General features: G+C 44.0%; 1 protein-coding gene across 1 annotated transcript in view; it reads right to left on the bottom strand.

The window, feature by feature from the left end:
* Positions 1–969: 969 nt before the first annotated feature.
* The window catches only part of Coro1c (coronin 1C), a 74,188-nt gene continuing 58,037 nt past the window's right edge, over positions 970–17,120 (bottom strand). Inside the window, exons 4-11 of the mRNA XM_020167098.2 lie at positions 14,758–14,887; positions 12,548–12,729; positions 10,622–10,741; positions 9,578–9,682; positions 7,150–7,295; positions 4,847–4,904; positions 4,487–4,732; positions 970–3,319 (exon numbers count right to left, since the gene is read on the bottom strand). Coding sequence (XP_020022687.1) covers positions 3,200–3,319; positions 4,487–4,732; positions 4,847–4,904; positions 7,150–7,295; positions 9,578–9,682; positions 10,622–10,741; positions 12,548–12,729; positions 14,758–14,887 — 1,107 coding nt within the window. The 3' untranslated portion in view covers positions 970–3,199. The remainder of the gene's footprint in view (positions 3,320–4,486; positions 4,733–4,846; positions 4,905–7,149; positions 7,296–9,577; positions 9,683–10,621; positions 10,742–12,547; positions 12,730–14,757; positions 14,888–17,120) is intronic.

Genomic DNA, 17,120 nt, shown 5'->3' with positions numbered 1-17,120 from the left:
TCACCCACCTGAAGGAAAGCTGTGTCCTCAACAATGACATTTTTTGATATTTGACATGCCAGTAGAAACAGAAAGGGCCACGTAGAGTTAACAGATTCTTAAGAGCCAACAAAAAGTTTTTCTGGACAAAGAACTTTAAGCATAGCAAGGGAAGTAGCTTTTTTAAATGGAAGTTCTCCCCAGACAAGGTCTGGTTAGCTGTGTCGGGACATGGTGGCCTTCAGGTCTTCTGGCAAAGAGTCAAGGTGGCTGAAGCCAGAAAACAAGTCAGTTGTAAACAGATCACCACGTGTCTGCCCCCTGACTGTGGGTCTATAGAGAGGTCTGCCAGCTTCTTCCTGAAGCCTGGGGCAACTGTTCTGCTTTCTAAGGCAGCCTAGGACCAGGTGTCTGAGGAGCTTCTGCTCACTCGTTTATAAACATTTAGAAAAGGTAAACAGCGTGAGATTCTTTGCTACAAACACAGAAATATCATCAATGACATAACGAAAGGGGAGTGGAGAGAGGTCATGGGATTGAGTCAAGGGACACTGAGAACCCACTGGAGTAAGAATCACAGCCAAGCCAAGAGAATTTCACTTCAGCTGAAGAAAACGTACTTTCCAAGGCATTCTAGGGGCCAGGGTGGCCATGCAGGGAGGGCTGGTGGCTGGCGCCACAGGTATTTCTCACCTACATGATATTGAATTGTCATTCTCCTCCCAAGATAAGAAAAGGGACTCAGAGGTTAAGAACTGCACCCCAGGTCATGCTGCTGGCAAAGGGTGGAGGTCTGTTGGAGTCTGGAACACAGCACTCTAGTTGGTATCCCCTCTGCTGAGCTCACGCCACCCCCACTTCCTGGTACTTACCATCAGAGAGCAAAGTGTCCCCGGCTGCTCTGACAGCCAGAGATGCAGCATTGGGCAGCTGGCAGAGGCATGGCTAGCCTCAGAGCCAGCTGAGGTGTGAAAAAAACACGACACAGAATTATAATCAATGATCTTTATCTTTGAAAATGGAAGCAAGTGTTTTGACAGAACACTATGGCCGCTCTATAAGAGCCGATCTAGGAGTAATTCACTGTCCTCCTGCAGGATGTCACGGCTTTAAAAAAAAAAAAGACGATGACTACAAAACAGGAAAAAGAATCCACAAAGCTTCAGGTGCCTGCTCTGAGCCTGGCTGGGCCTCCATTCATTAAATAAGTCAGAAGCCACACACTAAGGCCAGGAGAACTTCTTGCCCCTTCCCCTGAGCCCCGTTCCCTACCGTATTTCACCACCATCCACAGCAACTTTGTTAACTTGATTAATCTGCTTTCAGAACTTCAAAACATTTCTGAACCTTAGAGAAGCAGGTCCTCAGCAGGTTACATGAAGAAACAATGCAAGTTTGACTACAGGCCACTGCAGTTGTTTTCTTTACATCTCATTATCCACTCCAATATTAAAAATGCACACATACAGACACACAAAACCACATCAAACATTCAGCTACCCTGAAACTGTGGAGACAGAGACTCCAGTGTGGTAAGAACATGGTACTTTTTCTAGCAGACAGTCTCCCTAGCTGGGCCATGCACTCTTACTCTTAAGTGACTGCCACTACACTCCGCCTCCGTCCTGGCTCCTTGTGCATACCATGCTTCCAGTCAGCCCCACGCCCTCCCCAGCACAAGCATGTGCCAAGGACTCCCCTCACTGTCCCCATGGCACTCTGGGTCGTGCTCAGTCACAGACACTCAGTCCTTCAAGGGCAGAGGCTCCTCACTGAAGCCTGGTTCACAAACATGCACTATGAGAACAAGGACACTGAACAAAGTTCCAGCTGTCCTAGGGATGAGTGGGTGATCAGCACTCAAGCCTCTGTGCTCCACAGCCATTGTTAGGGTTAGGGTGCAGCTGCAGATGCCAAGCAGACTGGTTTGTGTGGAGGGCACAGAGGGACGTGTCTGTACATGTTTAAACTACAGCACAGTCTGCGCTCCTTCTGCTTCCTGCTAGACCATGCTTCTTGGTGGTAAGGACTGAAAGGCTGGAGGACAGGCAGGAATGGCTGGGGAGCCCTGAGAAAAGTTGCAGCAGGGAGAGGATTGGAAGCGCAGGAGCTCAGTGGGTGTAAGGGCAGCAGCTTCTGCAGCACAGTTCAGGGGACAGCAGGAGTCATGCAGGAAACGGGACCATGAGGCCAAAGCTTCCCTTCCAGTTCCCTGGGTTGAGTCCCCACACTGCACTCAAGAGCTTGGCAAGCGGCTGCAATGGGCAAGGACACTCACACCATGTGCCATCCTCTTGTCTCCAGCGCCCTTGCCAAGCACGGAAAAAACCTAACCTTGATGCTCAACGTGATGGGTACGACAGGGTCTGTGTGTAAGAAAACTGCAGAAACGCATGCTAGTTTGGGTTAGAGTGTAATCTGAAGCACAGAATCAAGCAAAACTCCATCTGGTACAACCACCCAATTTCTAGAAAAGAGAAAGCAAGCAAGGAAGAAAGGATGTGAGCTCTTTTGATCAGAAGACTCAACGCAATGAGGGGTGGTAATGTGGTCCACGTGATTTTTCAAGTCTTCCTTTCGTACAGTCATTAAGATGACCAGGTTTGTGCTGTGAATGAGCCAGCACCGTGTGGCTACTGCTGATTGCTCTCAGGTGAGTGTTTATACAAAATAGTATCTCATCTTCATTTCGTTTATAAACATACACAGTGCTGTCCCTTTCAAACCAAGGAAAAAAACCACACACAAATACTGCAAAGTAGCAAAATACAAAGAAAAAAGCTACTTTTGGTTTTGGCAACATGAAAAAAGAAAGAAATATAAAAAGCAATGTGGCATTGGTCCCTAGTCATAAAAAAAAAAAAAAAAAAGAAAGAAAAAGGTACTTGGGCACAACACTGAATCAGAACTGGTTTGTTTTCTAAAATTCAGAACATCTGGGATTTTAAAAGTAGCACTTTTGTCTTTTAAAAGTTCAACAAGTCACATAACACTTAAAACATGAAAAAAAACTTTGATAAAAAGCTCAGCTCGTTTTTGCAAATTTGGGAGACGGATTGAGTTCTTACTGGAATGTGGCCTATCGCTGGCTGACAAATCTGAAATGGAATGTCTCCAAATGGCAGTGCCTCTCTTTCCGCCCTCCCTGGGACCACACCAACAACCAGCTACCAAGCACGAGTTCTTGCTCCCATTTTTTGGAGGGGTAAGGGCGGGACCTTCAAGCTGCTATCTTCGCCATCTGCTGTTCTAACTTGGAAATACGCTCATCTTGATTGCAGATTGTGTCTTTTATAGATTTGATCTCTTTTAAAATCTCATCCAACTTGGCTTCATTTTGCTAAGAAAAACAAAAAAGGGGACAGTGACTAAAAAGCAGTAAACAAAGTTCAACACAGTTTGAATTTTAAGACTTAGAATGTAATTTTCTATTTTGCAAATGGCAAGTCATAGTCACCAAATTGAAAAAGAACAATCAACCCTACTATACCTGGGCTCATGAGTACACAACTGGTATGTACCAGTTCCATATGAAGCCCACAGCAAAACAAGTGTGTCTTACAGGGGGTCCCATGCCTGTGAACTACCTGGCTGGGCAGACTCAAGGGTCACAAACAGCAGGGCAGATGATCCCTGGAGGCTGCCCTGCATCCCACCCACCTCCATTCACTCTATCAGAGCAACTGCCACTTGACCAGGTGTGGTGTGACTCCTTTTAGAAGCTACAGAGCTCCTCCACCCCCTGTGAGGGTCTTGGTAGTGCAACCCAGCCCTGTCTGCTAATTCTTCCAAGGAGGGCTGAGCCTCCCCCTCTTGCTGCTAATTCTTTTGGAAACCTTGCAGCCATCAAAGTCCATGGTGCTGGCCCTCTGCCATAGCCCAAATGCCAGCTACTCCAGGCATTTTGTCTTCTCACTGTCCTTACTTTCAGTGACAGTCCACTTTCCATCCATTCTTGTCCCTGGGCTCTGTTCTACAGCCCCTCTCCTCAGGGGACCTCCTCTCCCTGGGACAGCAGCACTCTCCAGTGACCACAACAGGCCTTTAGTGGTGGGACAGGGCTGAGGTGGGCAGAGCCTCCACTCATGGCTCACATACTGCCAGATCCTGCTGTTATAGACCATCAAGCCACAGCTGAGTTCTCACCACTTCCCCCTCCCAAGATCTTTTCGTCCTAGCTTCAGTGACCCTGCACTCCCATGATGTTTCATTTCTATCCAAATTAGAGAAGAATTTGGGAAAAACAATTAGGAAAAACCCACAGATGTCCTCCTGTTCAGTATCAGAGATGGCAGAAGACTGACATCTACTCCAGGCATTACAAAAGCCAGCGCTAAGAGAGCCAAGTGTGACAATAAGCTCGTAAGCCCCACGCCCTGACTTTTACACAGCACGCGCTATCACTGATTAAAAACTCCCATGTGGTCAACAACGCCCTGGACCATGCCTTTCCAGAAGACATGGCTCGCCTCAGCTCCATGAATCCCTCGACTCCTGTGCTGCTTACCACAGTGGCCGTGTCTGCGGTTTTCCTGGGGACATTTATCGAGTCGCACTTCTTGTTTGCAGTGGGCTTGTTGTCCAGAATGTTCTTCTTCACTACTTTGAGATCCCTGTTTTTGCCTGGAATGTACCCATGCTTTAAGGAGATGAGGATTGGATCGGCATCCTTCCCCTCAAACCACTCTTCTGCCTCCAGAGCAGCTTCAGGCCCCGCTGTGTCAGGATACAGGTCATCTTGGAAAAGGTCAGACTATAACAGCAATAGAACAGAATAGAAATTCTTCAGTAAGAAAAAAGAAAATTCTGAGTTTTGTTTGTTTGTCATTTTTTTTCAACATGAACTTCCTAAAAACTGGGCACTTACCTTCCTGGGAACAGTCATGATAATAGGTTCACACTTTCTTTCATGAAGCTTGAAGAATCTTGAAAAGAAAAATAATAGCAAAGTTGCATAAGTGAAATAGAGGCTGGTAACAGGGTTGATAACTATTTTTGTTTTTTTACAGTGCTTGCTTCTTTACCTGTCACCTCATTATCCATCATGGCAGTAGGTAGAACGTTAAGTGTTCCCATTTTACAGAGGCAAAAACCAAGACTGAGAGTATCTATGTCAGACAGATTGGAGACAAGAACTATGAGGAGAGGGCCATGAATGATGGTGACAGTTAAATTGCAATTATCTAGGGGCAGACTGGTTCCAGTACAAAGAGAAGAAGATGCTGATAACTCGTTTATGGAAGTTACCATGTCACCAGGCATGAGAGAGACTGCACTGAGTATTTGACAGTATTGATGCCATGAGTACTGGATCTTCTGCTGGCTTCAGGTGGTGGAACATTGTGAAGGAAAAATGGGACTTTGAAGAGAGAAAAGGAAGCAATCAGGAAGATCTGCATCCAAGCAAACCACACCATGGAAAATCTGAAGTTATTCAAAAGACAGTGGGAAGATAGAGCAATGTGCAATATCTTATGGAAGAGGGCAAAAAATAGCTTCTAACAGGGAAAAAGGGGGTAGAATTTTCTTTGGCAACTTACAACAAACAAAACCAGAAACAGCTCTTATAATTAAGATGATAAGGGCAAGCCAATGTTTTTCCAGCTGGGACAGGGAGTGATCAAGAGTTCTCTGGCAGCTGCTGGGAGCATCCAAGCCAGACAGATCCAACAGCTGATGTGCAGCACAGAACCAACAGAGGTGACAGCATCGCTGGGGAAGCACAGCATCTCTGGCATGAGATACAAGCTGAGAGTGGCTCTGGCTGGTGAAGGTGCTTGTAAAACGATAGGCATTTTTAAAAGCACTGTCATGGCAAACCTGCAACTTCAGTATTTCAACAGGAAGGGCCACAGACAAACCAAAAACATCTCAAAAGACTTATTTCATGAAAACTCTGTAGGACCGACTTCTAGCTCTACCACTACAGTAACTTTGAGGGTGGAACACTGTCCTGAGTTCCAAGTTCCTCATCCATAAAATGGGGACAAAAGTAACACCTGCCTCTCAGGGCTCTCATGAGAAGTAACAGAGGTGACCCATGTGGCATGTTTTCCAACATATAATCAATGCTCAACAAACAGCAAGTGTGCTCAGAGTCTTTTCAACTTTTAGATCAAAGTAAAATAAATGTGTTCCCAAATACTGACCTTTTTTTTGTGGTCCTGGGGTTTGAACTCAGGACCTTGTGCTGGCTAAGTAAGTAGTCTACCACTTGAGCCACGCCCCCTAGCCTGGATGTAATCTTGCTTAGATTGAATCTATTTTGAATCACATTTTGATTAGCTTGGTTTAAGGCACAATTTTAATTATCTGTGACAGCTTTCCTTTAGTACTCCAGCTAATTTTCATGATTGGGACATGAAACTTCAAGTCCATACAAACTTTGTATTATACTAGTGTGGGGAACCTGACAGTATGGTGCAACTGTCATTGAATATCTTTTGTTGACTAGTGTTTAGAAAAAAAGCCTTCCTCCCAGGAAGCCTACTAGCATTATAGAGCAAACTTGAAAATCAGCAGTACTGAGCTGGGTGCTGGTGGCTCACACCTGTAACCTCAGCCTCAGCTAGGAGGCTGAGATTGAGAGGAATGAGATTTGAGGCCAGCCTGGGCAAATAGTTCGAGACACCTCATCTCCAAAATAACCAGAGCAAAATGGACTGGAGGTGTGGCTCAAGTGGTAGAGTGCCTGCTTTGCAAGCGCAAAGAGAGGTCAAACCCCAGTCCCACCAAAAAAAACAGCAGTACTGAAAGGCTGAAACCACACAACACAGCTGAACTTGGTAATAAGCAAATGAACCTCTACGCTGTCCCCCAGGAGCTTTGGCTTCTCTACTTTCGAACTCATAGCATCCATAGTCCTGTATGGAAACTGGTTATTCCCCCTAAACACAGCATGAAAACTGCCCCCGTTTCTATCCCAGAGTCTGCTTGCCCACCAGATAACATTCGCTTCAGCCCCAACTTGAAGACAAGAGATGAAGATCTCACTATTTCACTAAGTGTGCAATGCACCTCCACCACACCACTTAACTGCCATGTTCTGTTATAAAGGTTAATAGATACTAACTAATTCCAAACCATTAGAGAATTACTGGGAGGTGTGTTGCTCCAGCACTATGTGGATGGTACAAATAACTGGAATGCTTTACAATATTGATTCTTTACCTGGCAATCTCACATTTGTTAACATCAAGTCCCCTCTTGGGCATGTAACCCATTCCTCGCTGAGGCTCCTTGCTGCTGAATGTGTTGAGGTAGTGAACATATGGGGATTCATCCGTGATCTCAAAATAGCGGATACTGCTGTCACCCTACAAGAAACCAGAGACAAGTCAGTGTTTAATGTTACCTGAAACATCTAGTTTAGGTGTGTGTGGGGGAGTCTCTCTTCTCTATTGCCCCAGCACCCAAGGAGATTCAACTTCAGTAGCTGACCTTTTCTTCCTTCAAAAGAGGCTTACCTAAAGTATGTGATTAAAGATTAAACCCTCACTATTTATCAATCACTAGTGTGCCCTTCAAGTGATCTCCTCTACCTCCTTTGGAGGGCTCTTGCTTTACTCCCCTGGGCTAGAAACCAGGTCAGAGTTAGAGCAAACACATTAATGCAACTGTATTGCAATTTAACATCAAAAATGAAGCAAACAGAATAGGAGGGTGGCTGAGTAAATCTAAGGATTTACTCACTAGCTAGGACAGCATCTTACAGACCTAAGGGCACTAGCACCAAGCAGAGTACAATAGTGACATTTTTCTAATTAAGAAAGACCAATTTTTGCGAGTATCCTTAAACTTCAAAAAGTAGTACTATTTCTCCAGATGTAACAGCTCACACCTGTAATTCAAGCTATTTGAGAGGCTGAGATTAGGAGGATCAAGGTTCGTGGTTATCCCAGGCAAATAGTTTGCAAGACACAATCTCCAAAATAATCAGAGCAAAATGGACTGGAGGTGTGGCTCAAGAGGTAGAGTGCCTATTTGTAAGTGCCGAGCCCTGAGTTCAAAACCTCTGTCATACACACACACACACACAAAAGTAGTACTATTTCATTGCAACACGTAAAATCCTATGATTATCTTGCTTAGCATAGTCAGATTTTTTTTTTTGAAAGCTGAAGCCTAAGGCATTTGCTAATCTAAGTGTAGGAGAGGGATACACACATACAAGAGATGACATAAACAGCAAGGTAAGCTGGGTGCAGTAGCTCACACCTGTAATCCCAACTACTTGGAAAACAGAGATTAGGAGGATCATGGTTCAAGGCAAGCGGGGGCAAAAAGTAAGACCCCGTCTCAATCAGTAAGCCAGGTGTGAGGACAAGTGCCTGTGATCCCAGTTACAATGGAGGCTATAGGTAGAATGATTGTGGTCTGAGGCTGGCCCCGGGCAAAAACATGAGATCCTACCTAAAAAATGACTACAGCAAAAAGACCTGGTGGAGTGGCTGAAGAGGTAGAGTACCTGCCTAACAAGCATGAAGTCTTGAGTTCAAACCACAGTATAGTCACCAAAAAAAAAAAGAAAGAGCTAGAAGGTCTTATGCCCTAATAAGGCCCTTGTTTCTCATAGTTTCTATTTATTTTGATGATTTAAAGATCTACAGCAACAGAACAGAGGCTAAACACATGCCAGTCATCTTCTGCATACCCAGAGTAACTTTCCGCCTCATGCTAATACTCTCTGGGCATCTCCTCATTGTGCTTGTTTTGATGCAGTCTATGGCAGCACGGTAGGACCTCTGTGCTTAACATATGCAGTAAAGTGACCTTCAAGGAAAAGACAAGATCTCAGGTTCTAAGTGAATGGCCTGAAGGCATGCAAAGCAGCGGTGCAGCATGTTCAATCAACTATGGAAAGGAAGACATCATTAGCAAGGCACTAGCTAACAGAGGTCCCTTTTTATTGGCTCATTTATTTCAACCACAAAACGTGCTAAGGGTAATGGACTCCACAAAGAATAAGGAATTTTGAGGTTACCACCTTTGAAAGTGACATAATGAAAACCAGTAAAGCTACCAGCCGTTGAGTTTGGTTGAGGTCATGAGGCAGGAGGAAGGTATTTTGAGTTCAGTGTGGTGTCTTTCTCTAACAGCTATCATTCCTGAAACTTCTGTCATATGAACCCCAGGAACCAGAACTCTCTGGAGAGCTGCTAAAGCCCTCAAAAGCTCATGTCTACAACACCACTCTTTTCTCCAACCCAGGCACTAAGGACATGCATGTTGACCTAGGATTATCCAGGAGTGTTCAGCCTCAGAGAAGCAAACTAATTACTCATCCCTGATACCCATAAAATAGCTCTAAAGCCACCAATCACGTGGCACTGGAGGTGAAAACAAACACCCACACTCCCCTCTCTCTCACTAGGTTGCCCCGTCAGCACTTGTCCTAACACCCAAGCCAAACCCGCTTCAGTCACCACACAACTGGCAAGTTGGAGCAAGATTAAAACATACCGGAACTATCTGTCCTTATCCCAGCTGAGGGTTACTCACGCACAACCTAGATAAATTAACAAATGTAACTATACAACATATTGCCCATCTGCTAAAGTTTTCTCCTCTTTTATCAAGCATCGAGATTGCTGCTTACCTTTCCACACAGGTAAACGACGCTGGTGTCGGGGTCATAGAAAGGCAATAGCACCCCATTGCTTGTGTCCATCTCATGAAGAGCAATTGGTTCCTGCATATTTTTCTGCAAATAAATATATGTGTGTGGATATATTTTTAAAAGACACATTTTTGTAACATTATACATTCTTCAATTTAGTGGGCCATTTTCTATAATCTTTATACATGCATATGCCATACAGATCAAACCCATGGAAATTATATTGATTTGACCCGTAATTAATGAGCACATCGGTGTGAACCCATGATGAAGATGAGAGAGCCCTTTTCCTTTGTCACTATTTTCTTTTGTTTTTTTTGTTTTCAGTACTGGGGTTTGAACTCAGGGCCTACACCTTGAGCCACTCCACCAGCTCTTTTTTGTGTTGGGTATTTTTGAGATAGGGTCTCACAAACTATTTGCCTAGGTTGGCTCTGAACCAAGATCCTCCTGAGTAGCTAGGATTATAGGCATGAGCCACTGGTGCCTGGCCCATTTTCTTATTTAAAAATACTTTCTTCTTATTAAGTATCTGTGTGTAAGGGGAGAATCTGATCAAAGTACATGGTATACATGTATGGAAATAGCACAATGAAATAACTAATATACACTAATAAAAGGAATGAGAAAGCAAAAATAAATACATGAAGTACTTAGAAAGTACTGCCACTTTGGGCTACTTCCTCATTCCTCATTCTCTCACCCCCTCCCCCGTCTGATTTTTCCCATTTATGCTAGTTATGAACATTTTCCTAAGCATGACTATTTTGATTTAGAAGTCTGATCAGTCTCTATGAACTATAACTAAGTGCAGTATACTGGATTCTTTGTACACAGATTCCTTAGGGGTACCAAGAATGCATTTTGAAATACATTTGCCCGTAAGACTTCAGGGAGGACGAGAACGTTATATGCAATCTAAGACATATACTGAGAGTCCTACAAGTAATTTAGCAGCCCAGAGCCCTGTTCAGGACAGAGAGAAAGGTGGAGTAAAGCACAGCAAAGCGGGAAGGGGCCTACCGGACTCCAGAGCGCCAACTGCCGCTCACTCATGCGGCTGAACCCGGTGGTGAAGACATTACCATCAGCCAAGAAGATGGCTCTCATGGGTCTGGCTCCTTCGTGTGCTTTCTCCTTCTCCTGGGAGAGAAGAGAGGGCAAAGAGGCAGATTTCACACATTCAAGCTGCAAGAAGGGAAGGTGCACAGGGAACCCAGAAACTGGACCCAAATCCTCCCACATGGAGCCAGGTTCTCTTGGGAAAGACCTCAGTATTAATCATCTCCCTCCCCAAGAGGAAACAAAGCCACACCAAGTGATCTTGGTCAAGATCCCCTAGCTAAGGCAGGGCACAGTGGCTCATGCCTATAATCCTAGCTACTCAGGAGGTGGAAATCCAAGGTTCAAGGCCAACCCAAGCAAAAAGCTCACAAGAGCCCATCTCAACCAGTATGTTTGGTGTGGTTATGCACGCCTATCATCCCAGCTACACAAAAAGTGTAAATAGGAGGACTACAGATTGGAGGTGTGGCTCAAGTGATAATAGCTTTTCAAGCACGAAGTCCTGAGTTTAAACCTCAGTCCTACCAAAAACACAAACAAACAAAAAATGATTATGGTTTAGGCCTGCATAAATGTGAAACCCTATTTGAGAAACAACTAAAACAAAAGGGTTGGGGGGCATGGCTCAAGTGATAGAGCCCCTGTAAGCTCAGTCCCGAGTATCACAAGCAAGAGTGCCAGGATCCAACTCAAAAGTCTTACTCCTTTCACCACATACTGCTGCCAACCCAAGCCCAGTCACTGCAGACATGAAACATATGAAAGAGCTCTGCCAAGAGTTTGTTTGTCCAGATTACAGCTTCAATTTCACTAACATCATAGGACACAAAGAAGTCCTGTGTGGCTGGATATAGTAGCTTAAGACCAGAATCCCAGCTACCTGGCAGAGGGGTGTCCGCAGAGATTAGGAGGATGGCAGTTCGAGGCCAATCTGGGGAAAAGTTACTTAGACCCCCCATTCTCAATCAACAAGTCAGGTGTGGTGGTGCATGCCTGTAATCCAAGCTACAAGGCATCAGTAGGAGGACGGAAGCTAGCCCCAGGCAACAACATGACAACCTACTTCTAATCCTTAGATAACTTAGGTTATCCAAGACTAACTAAAGCAAAAAGGACTGGGGGCATGGCTCAAGAGGTAGAGTGCCTACTCAGCACACACAAAGCCTTGAGTTCAAATCCTAGTACTGCCTCCCCCCTCCCCAAAGTGTGGTCTGGTTAACCCCTTTGGAACTTCATCTGTTTAATGATGTAAGAGTGCACTGGGAGACACTAGGTGGAAAAGGTGCCAGGTAGGCACCTGACCATTGCCTGACCCTTTAGAAGTAATGCTGCCAAAGACCAACCACGTCTCATCAGGAGGCGCCCCAGAGCTCCGCCCAAGTGACTTGTTCTTGGATTCAACACTTGCGGCTTCAACCCTGACTAAAGACCCAAATGTCCATCTGATGCATGACTCTGTTAAGGCCAAGTCTGGGTGGCAGAAACTAAGCCACTAGGCTGATTAGAGAACCCCTGCAGCTCTGTAAGGCATGTTGACAATTGTTTTGGGAATGGCTGGGTAAGCAACCAGTCAACAGTCAGCCCTAAGCCCTGAGACCAGAAATGTAGTCTGCTTTGGCTAACTAAACTTGTAAACTCTTAAGGATCAAACTGTGAACAGTGGCCACCAAGTGAGAGCACAGACTTGAGTAAAGACTGTAAATCACAACTCCAAGAAGACAAGCAACAAGGGATGTTAGTGCCCACACCAGCCTTTCCTTGGTCACATGGTGCCCATGCTCAGCAAGGGCCCTCTGGCCAGTACTCCTTGCTCATGCCTGGAGAGGAGTTGCCACCACTAAGCAGCTCCATCCACGGGGATAAGCCCATTCTGAGGGTACTCACAGCAACAATCTCTTGCTTCCTGGGATCAATGACTCTCACTTTCTTGTCTTTGGAAGCTGTGCAGATCAGACTGCCATTCCGGTTCCAGCTCACATTGTAGATCATGTCTGAGTGCATATCATCCAAGTTGATAAGGGCTTCCCCAGTCCCCACATTCCAGATGATGATGGCATTATCACAGCCTGTAACAAGCAAAGCAAGCCCCTGGCAGATTTGGAACACCTGTGCAACAACACATTCAAGTGCTCCGTAGCACTGTGAGGATGTATGTAAGTGCACTGGAAGGAGGGTGCTGACGACAAGGTCCTCTACTTAGTGGCAGACTGAAGTGACAAGGAAAAAAGATTTGCAAGAAAGACATATTTCTTTCCCAAAGTTCCCAAAGGAACTTGGAATGGCAGGTCATGCCAGTCAGGGGTGCTGTGAGATGTGGTCTCAGGATAGAAAGTCTAGTAAATTACAATAATGAAAGGGAAATGCAAGGACAACCTATTTGCTTACAAGAGATCTTTATCTTTAAAAGGGAAGAAAAATAGGTCAAGAGTGTCTTGATAGTGGTGAGAAGCCCAGACTATAGGCCTGGGGCTCAGAAACAGACCCCCAGAGAGGTTCATAATCCCTCATGGCCACTAGCTCTGCCCTTCTTTCCCTTAGTGGTCTGCCCAGAAGTCCTTTAAACAGAGGCGCCATGCTGTTGTTTCAGGGCTGAAGCAAAATACGATGGGAGCACTATCGGTGAGTTCTTGCCAATAAAGTGATTCTGCAAGTGCGTCAGAAAAATTAGCCAGTAATACCCACAACACCTAAGTTATCTAACAGTTAAAAGTAGGATATTTAAGGAAAAAAACTGCCCAGCAGTATAAAAAACTGGAGTTAAACTCTAGGATGGAGAGAACCCTCCTCTGCCTTAGTCCTCCTAAGCAGATGGTAGCTTCAGCCATAGCAGAAGGATCTCATAGTGTCAAAACATGCAGAGAACAGCAGTAAACCAGTCTCCCTCACTTGTAAAAGACAGAATGGGGAGCAGGCTACTGATGACACCCTACTGCGACCTAGATGAAGGGCAGCAGGAACTTTCCATGATGGGATTCCTCCTCTGCCAGTTCTTCCTCTTATTGAACTGAGGTTCTGAGCAGACCATCTGAAGGGTTCAAGAATGGTTGATGGTGATTACGAAAAACAGTATCCTACAGTGTCTGTTGGAAAGTGGTCCATGGTTTCAGTAAGTACCTGGCATTAGATTTTTTTTATTTAACTCACCATAAATCATAAACATCCTCTATTCCCAGTTAAAAACTGACCTCCCTTCTCATTTTTACCGCTGAGGGAAAAGATCTTGAGGATTACAGTTCAAAGCCAGCCCAGGCAAATAGTTTGAGACCTTAGCTCAAAAAAATCAATCACAAAAAAAGGGCTGGTGGAGTGGCTCAAGGTGTAGGCCGAGTGCAAACCCAAAAAAAAAAAAAAAATTCTATCACTAATATTAGTTTTTTTTTTTTAAAAAGCTAGTATTTTTAAGATGTAATTTACATACACTATAAAGCACTCAGGATAAGCTTTGATAAATGTATGTGATCATGTAGCCACTACAGCAGTCAAAATAGTTGACCTTCAGCTCTCCCAAAGCTCCTTCATGTCTGCTGTGCTGCTTTTATGAAAGAAAATAAAACCACAAATTTGAGGAAAAGGAGAAGATTTCTGTAAGATAAAGGTGGAAAACACTCTAGTGAAAAGCAAGTAAGCAAACTAAGACTTAGACACAAGGGTTCATCACAGCGTTAACAGTGAAAATTCAGAAACTGGGGTCTAATTAAATAAACTGAGGAATATCCAGACAAAGCATTATTGTGGAATCATTACAAATACTGCAGGAACATTTAATAGCACATGAGACGGAGCACAGTATGAAGCCACGCGTACAGCGTATGAATCCAGCTGAGTTGTACAATTGATGTCAGTGCGCCTCACCACGGTCTTCTAAGGCTCTGCCTCAAAACTGTGCAGCACACAACCAAATGCATCTGTTGTCCACTTGCACAAGACAGGCTTTAAGAAGCAAAGACAAGGGCTGGGGAGTGGCTCAAGCAATAAGAGCGCCTGCCTAGCAAGTGCAAGGCCCTGAGTTCAAACCCAGTGCCACGGGAGGAAGAAAAAAAAAAAAGAAACTAAGAAGCAAAGACAAGGGGCAAGAAGGACTGCTCAGCTCCTACCTGCACTAAGAAGAACGTTGCGGGCTGTCGGATGCCAGGCCACGATGCCAACTCTCTTCGAGTGGCCTTCTAAGATCACCACAGGTTCAGTGAGAGAAAGGGTAAGTCCACTTTCTGGGATTTGCCATACCTGTTGGAAAAGGAAGGAAGCTCTTTATCACATTTACTGTGACCATTTACTGTGAAGACTTGCTCTGCTTAATCAGGACACATGATGCTATCTGAATGAAAGACACTGCACATTTCACTGTGAAATGGCTGTGTACAGTTGTTTTAAAAATGTAATATATTAAAGATCAGAATATCAATAAGCCTACAAAATGCTACCTCTCCTCCTTCATTTAGTATTACATGGGATTTTATTTTAAATTCCTTGCTAAGTACAATAACTATCCAATTAGAAGCATGTAAAAAAATGTAAAGAAAAATACAAACTGATGGAAGTACTCATAAAAAGCAGTTTGGGGAAGAAGACCCTTAGTTAGGGCTGAGAGTGTGGCTCATGTTTAGAGCACTTGCCTATACTTGCCTGAGTTTTAAGCCCAGGATTGCAAAAACCAACCAAACAAAGCCAACAAAACCAACCAAACAAAAACCCTTAGCTAAATCTGTAGTTCTTGGGGGAATGGTGAGGTTTTTAAAACTATTTTGAGTAATTTCACATTTGGAAAATGAAAATACTTGTAACTATATTATAGAAAATAAATCTTACCAAACAAAGAAACATAGATAATTGGATTTCATAAAAATGAAAAACTTGTGCTGGGTGTGGTGACCCATGCTGTAAATCTCAACACCTTGGGAGGCTGAAGTAGGAGAATCTCGAGTTGAGACTGTCTCAAATATAAACAAACGAACAGATATTTAAAAGTTGTGCTTCAATGAACATTAAAAAAGTGAAGACAACCAAAAGAATGGAAGAAAATGATATGTAAATCATACATCTGATAAGGGATGTGTGTTCAGAATAAAAAAACTCACATGCTTGACACTATTAGTCATAGCAGAAGTGCAAATCAAACCCCTAAAACAGTGTTTTACACCCCCCAGAATGGCTAGAAGCAAAAAGATACCAAGTGTTGGCAAGGATGTAGAGAAATCAGAGCCTTCCCATACTGTTCACAGTTTGTGGGAATGTTGAACAGTGCGGCCACTTTGGAAAACAATCTGGCAGTTCCTCAAATGATTAAACATCAAGTGACCATATGAATCAGCAGTTATAATCCTAGGGATATATCCAAGAGGAATGAAAATTTATGTCTGCACAAAAATTTGCATTAAGAATGTTCACAGCAGTATTTTTCATAATAACCAAAAGACAGAAAGTGTCTACTGATAAATGGCTAAACAAAATATGGCATACTCATCCAGTGCAATCATTTGACCATAAAGGAGGAGGAGCACTGGTTCACGCTACTGCATGGACGAGCCCATTATGCTAGGGGACATCAGGCATGAAAAGTCACCTATTGCAGGTTGCCTGTGAGAAGTCTGGAACAGGGAAATGTGGAAGAACAGAAAGTGGACTAGTGCTGGCTTAGCACTGGGGGGCAGACGAGAGGGGTGACAGCTAAAGAACAAGGGTTTCTTTTTGAGAAAATATTCTGAAAGTGTCTGTGGTGATGGTTGTGCTTATCTGTTGAGTATTGTGAATAAGTAAGTTCTTTGTGAATGATGAATCACATGGCTGCTCATTAAAAAAAAATCCCTTTGACTGTGAAGACGTGTAGAAGATTCACCATTCCTAACTGGGAAATGTGTGGGCAGCAGGAAGAGAAAGGAGTAGGGGGTACGAGTGGATGGAACAAGAGACTTTGGGGTTAATAATGAAAGAGGAAGGCTTTAAAGCTTAAGGAGGAGAAACCACCTCTAAGAAGGGCTAAGTTATGTGTAAGCTGAGTAGCACCAAAACCCCCAGAAGACCAGACATTAAATATTCAGGTTTGAGAAAAGGCTAAAGTTTGAAATAATTATCTTCTTACAAATGAAGATTAAAATAAGTAAATTACCATCATGAGAAGATTTTAAGGAACCAGTCCATGAAAAATTTAGCACTTGCTAGAGGAAAGTCATGTTCACCACTAGAACAAGTGAGAAACAGAACTTCCTTTTATGGGGATTTTTAAGGAGACAAATCACTGTCTATTTTCAATTGCTTAGTGGACAGCAGAGATCTGGTTTAGCCCAGCTCTGTTATCCCACAAAAAATGAGAACAGCCAGGTGTGGTGGTGCATGCCTGTAATTTCAGCCCTTGGGAGGCTGAGGCAGGAAGATCTCAAGTTAAGAGTCCAGCATGGGCTAGAGAGAGAGAGAGAGAGAGAGAGAGAGAGAGACTGTCTCAAAAAAAAGAGGAGGAGGAGGA

This window comes from Castor canadensis, chromosome 18 (genome assembly GCF_047511655.1).
Source record: "Castor canadensis chromosome 18, mCasCan1.hap1v2, whole genome shotgun sequence".
Classification (NCBI taxonomy): Eukaryota; Metazoa; Chordata; class Mammalia; order Rodentia; family Castoridae; genus Castor; species Castor canadensis.
The sequence above is the reverse complement of the archived record's forward strand: the minus strand, read 5'-3'. Positions and strand labels throughout refer to the sequence as shown.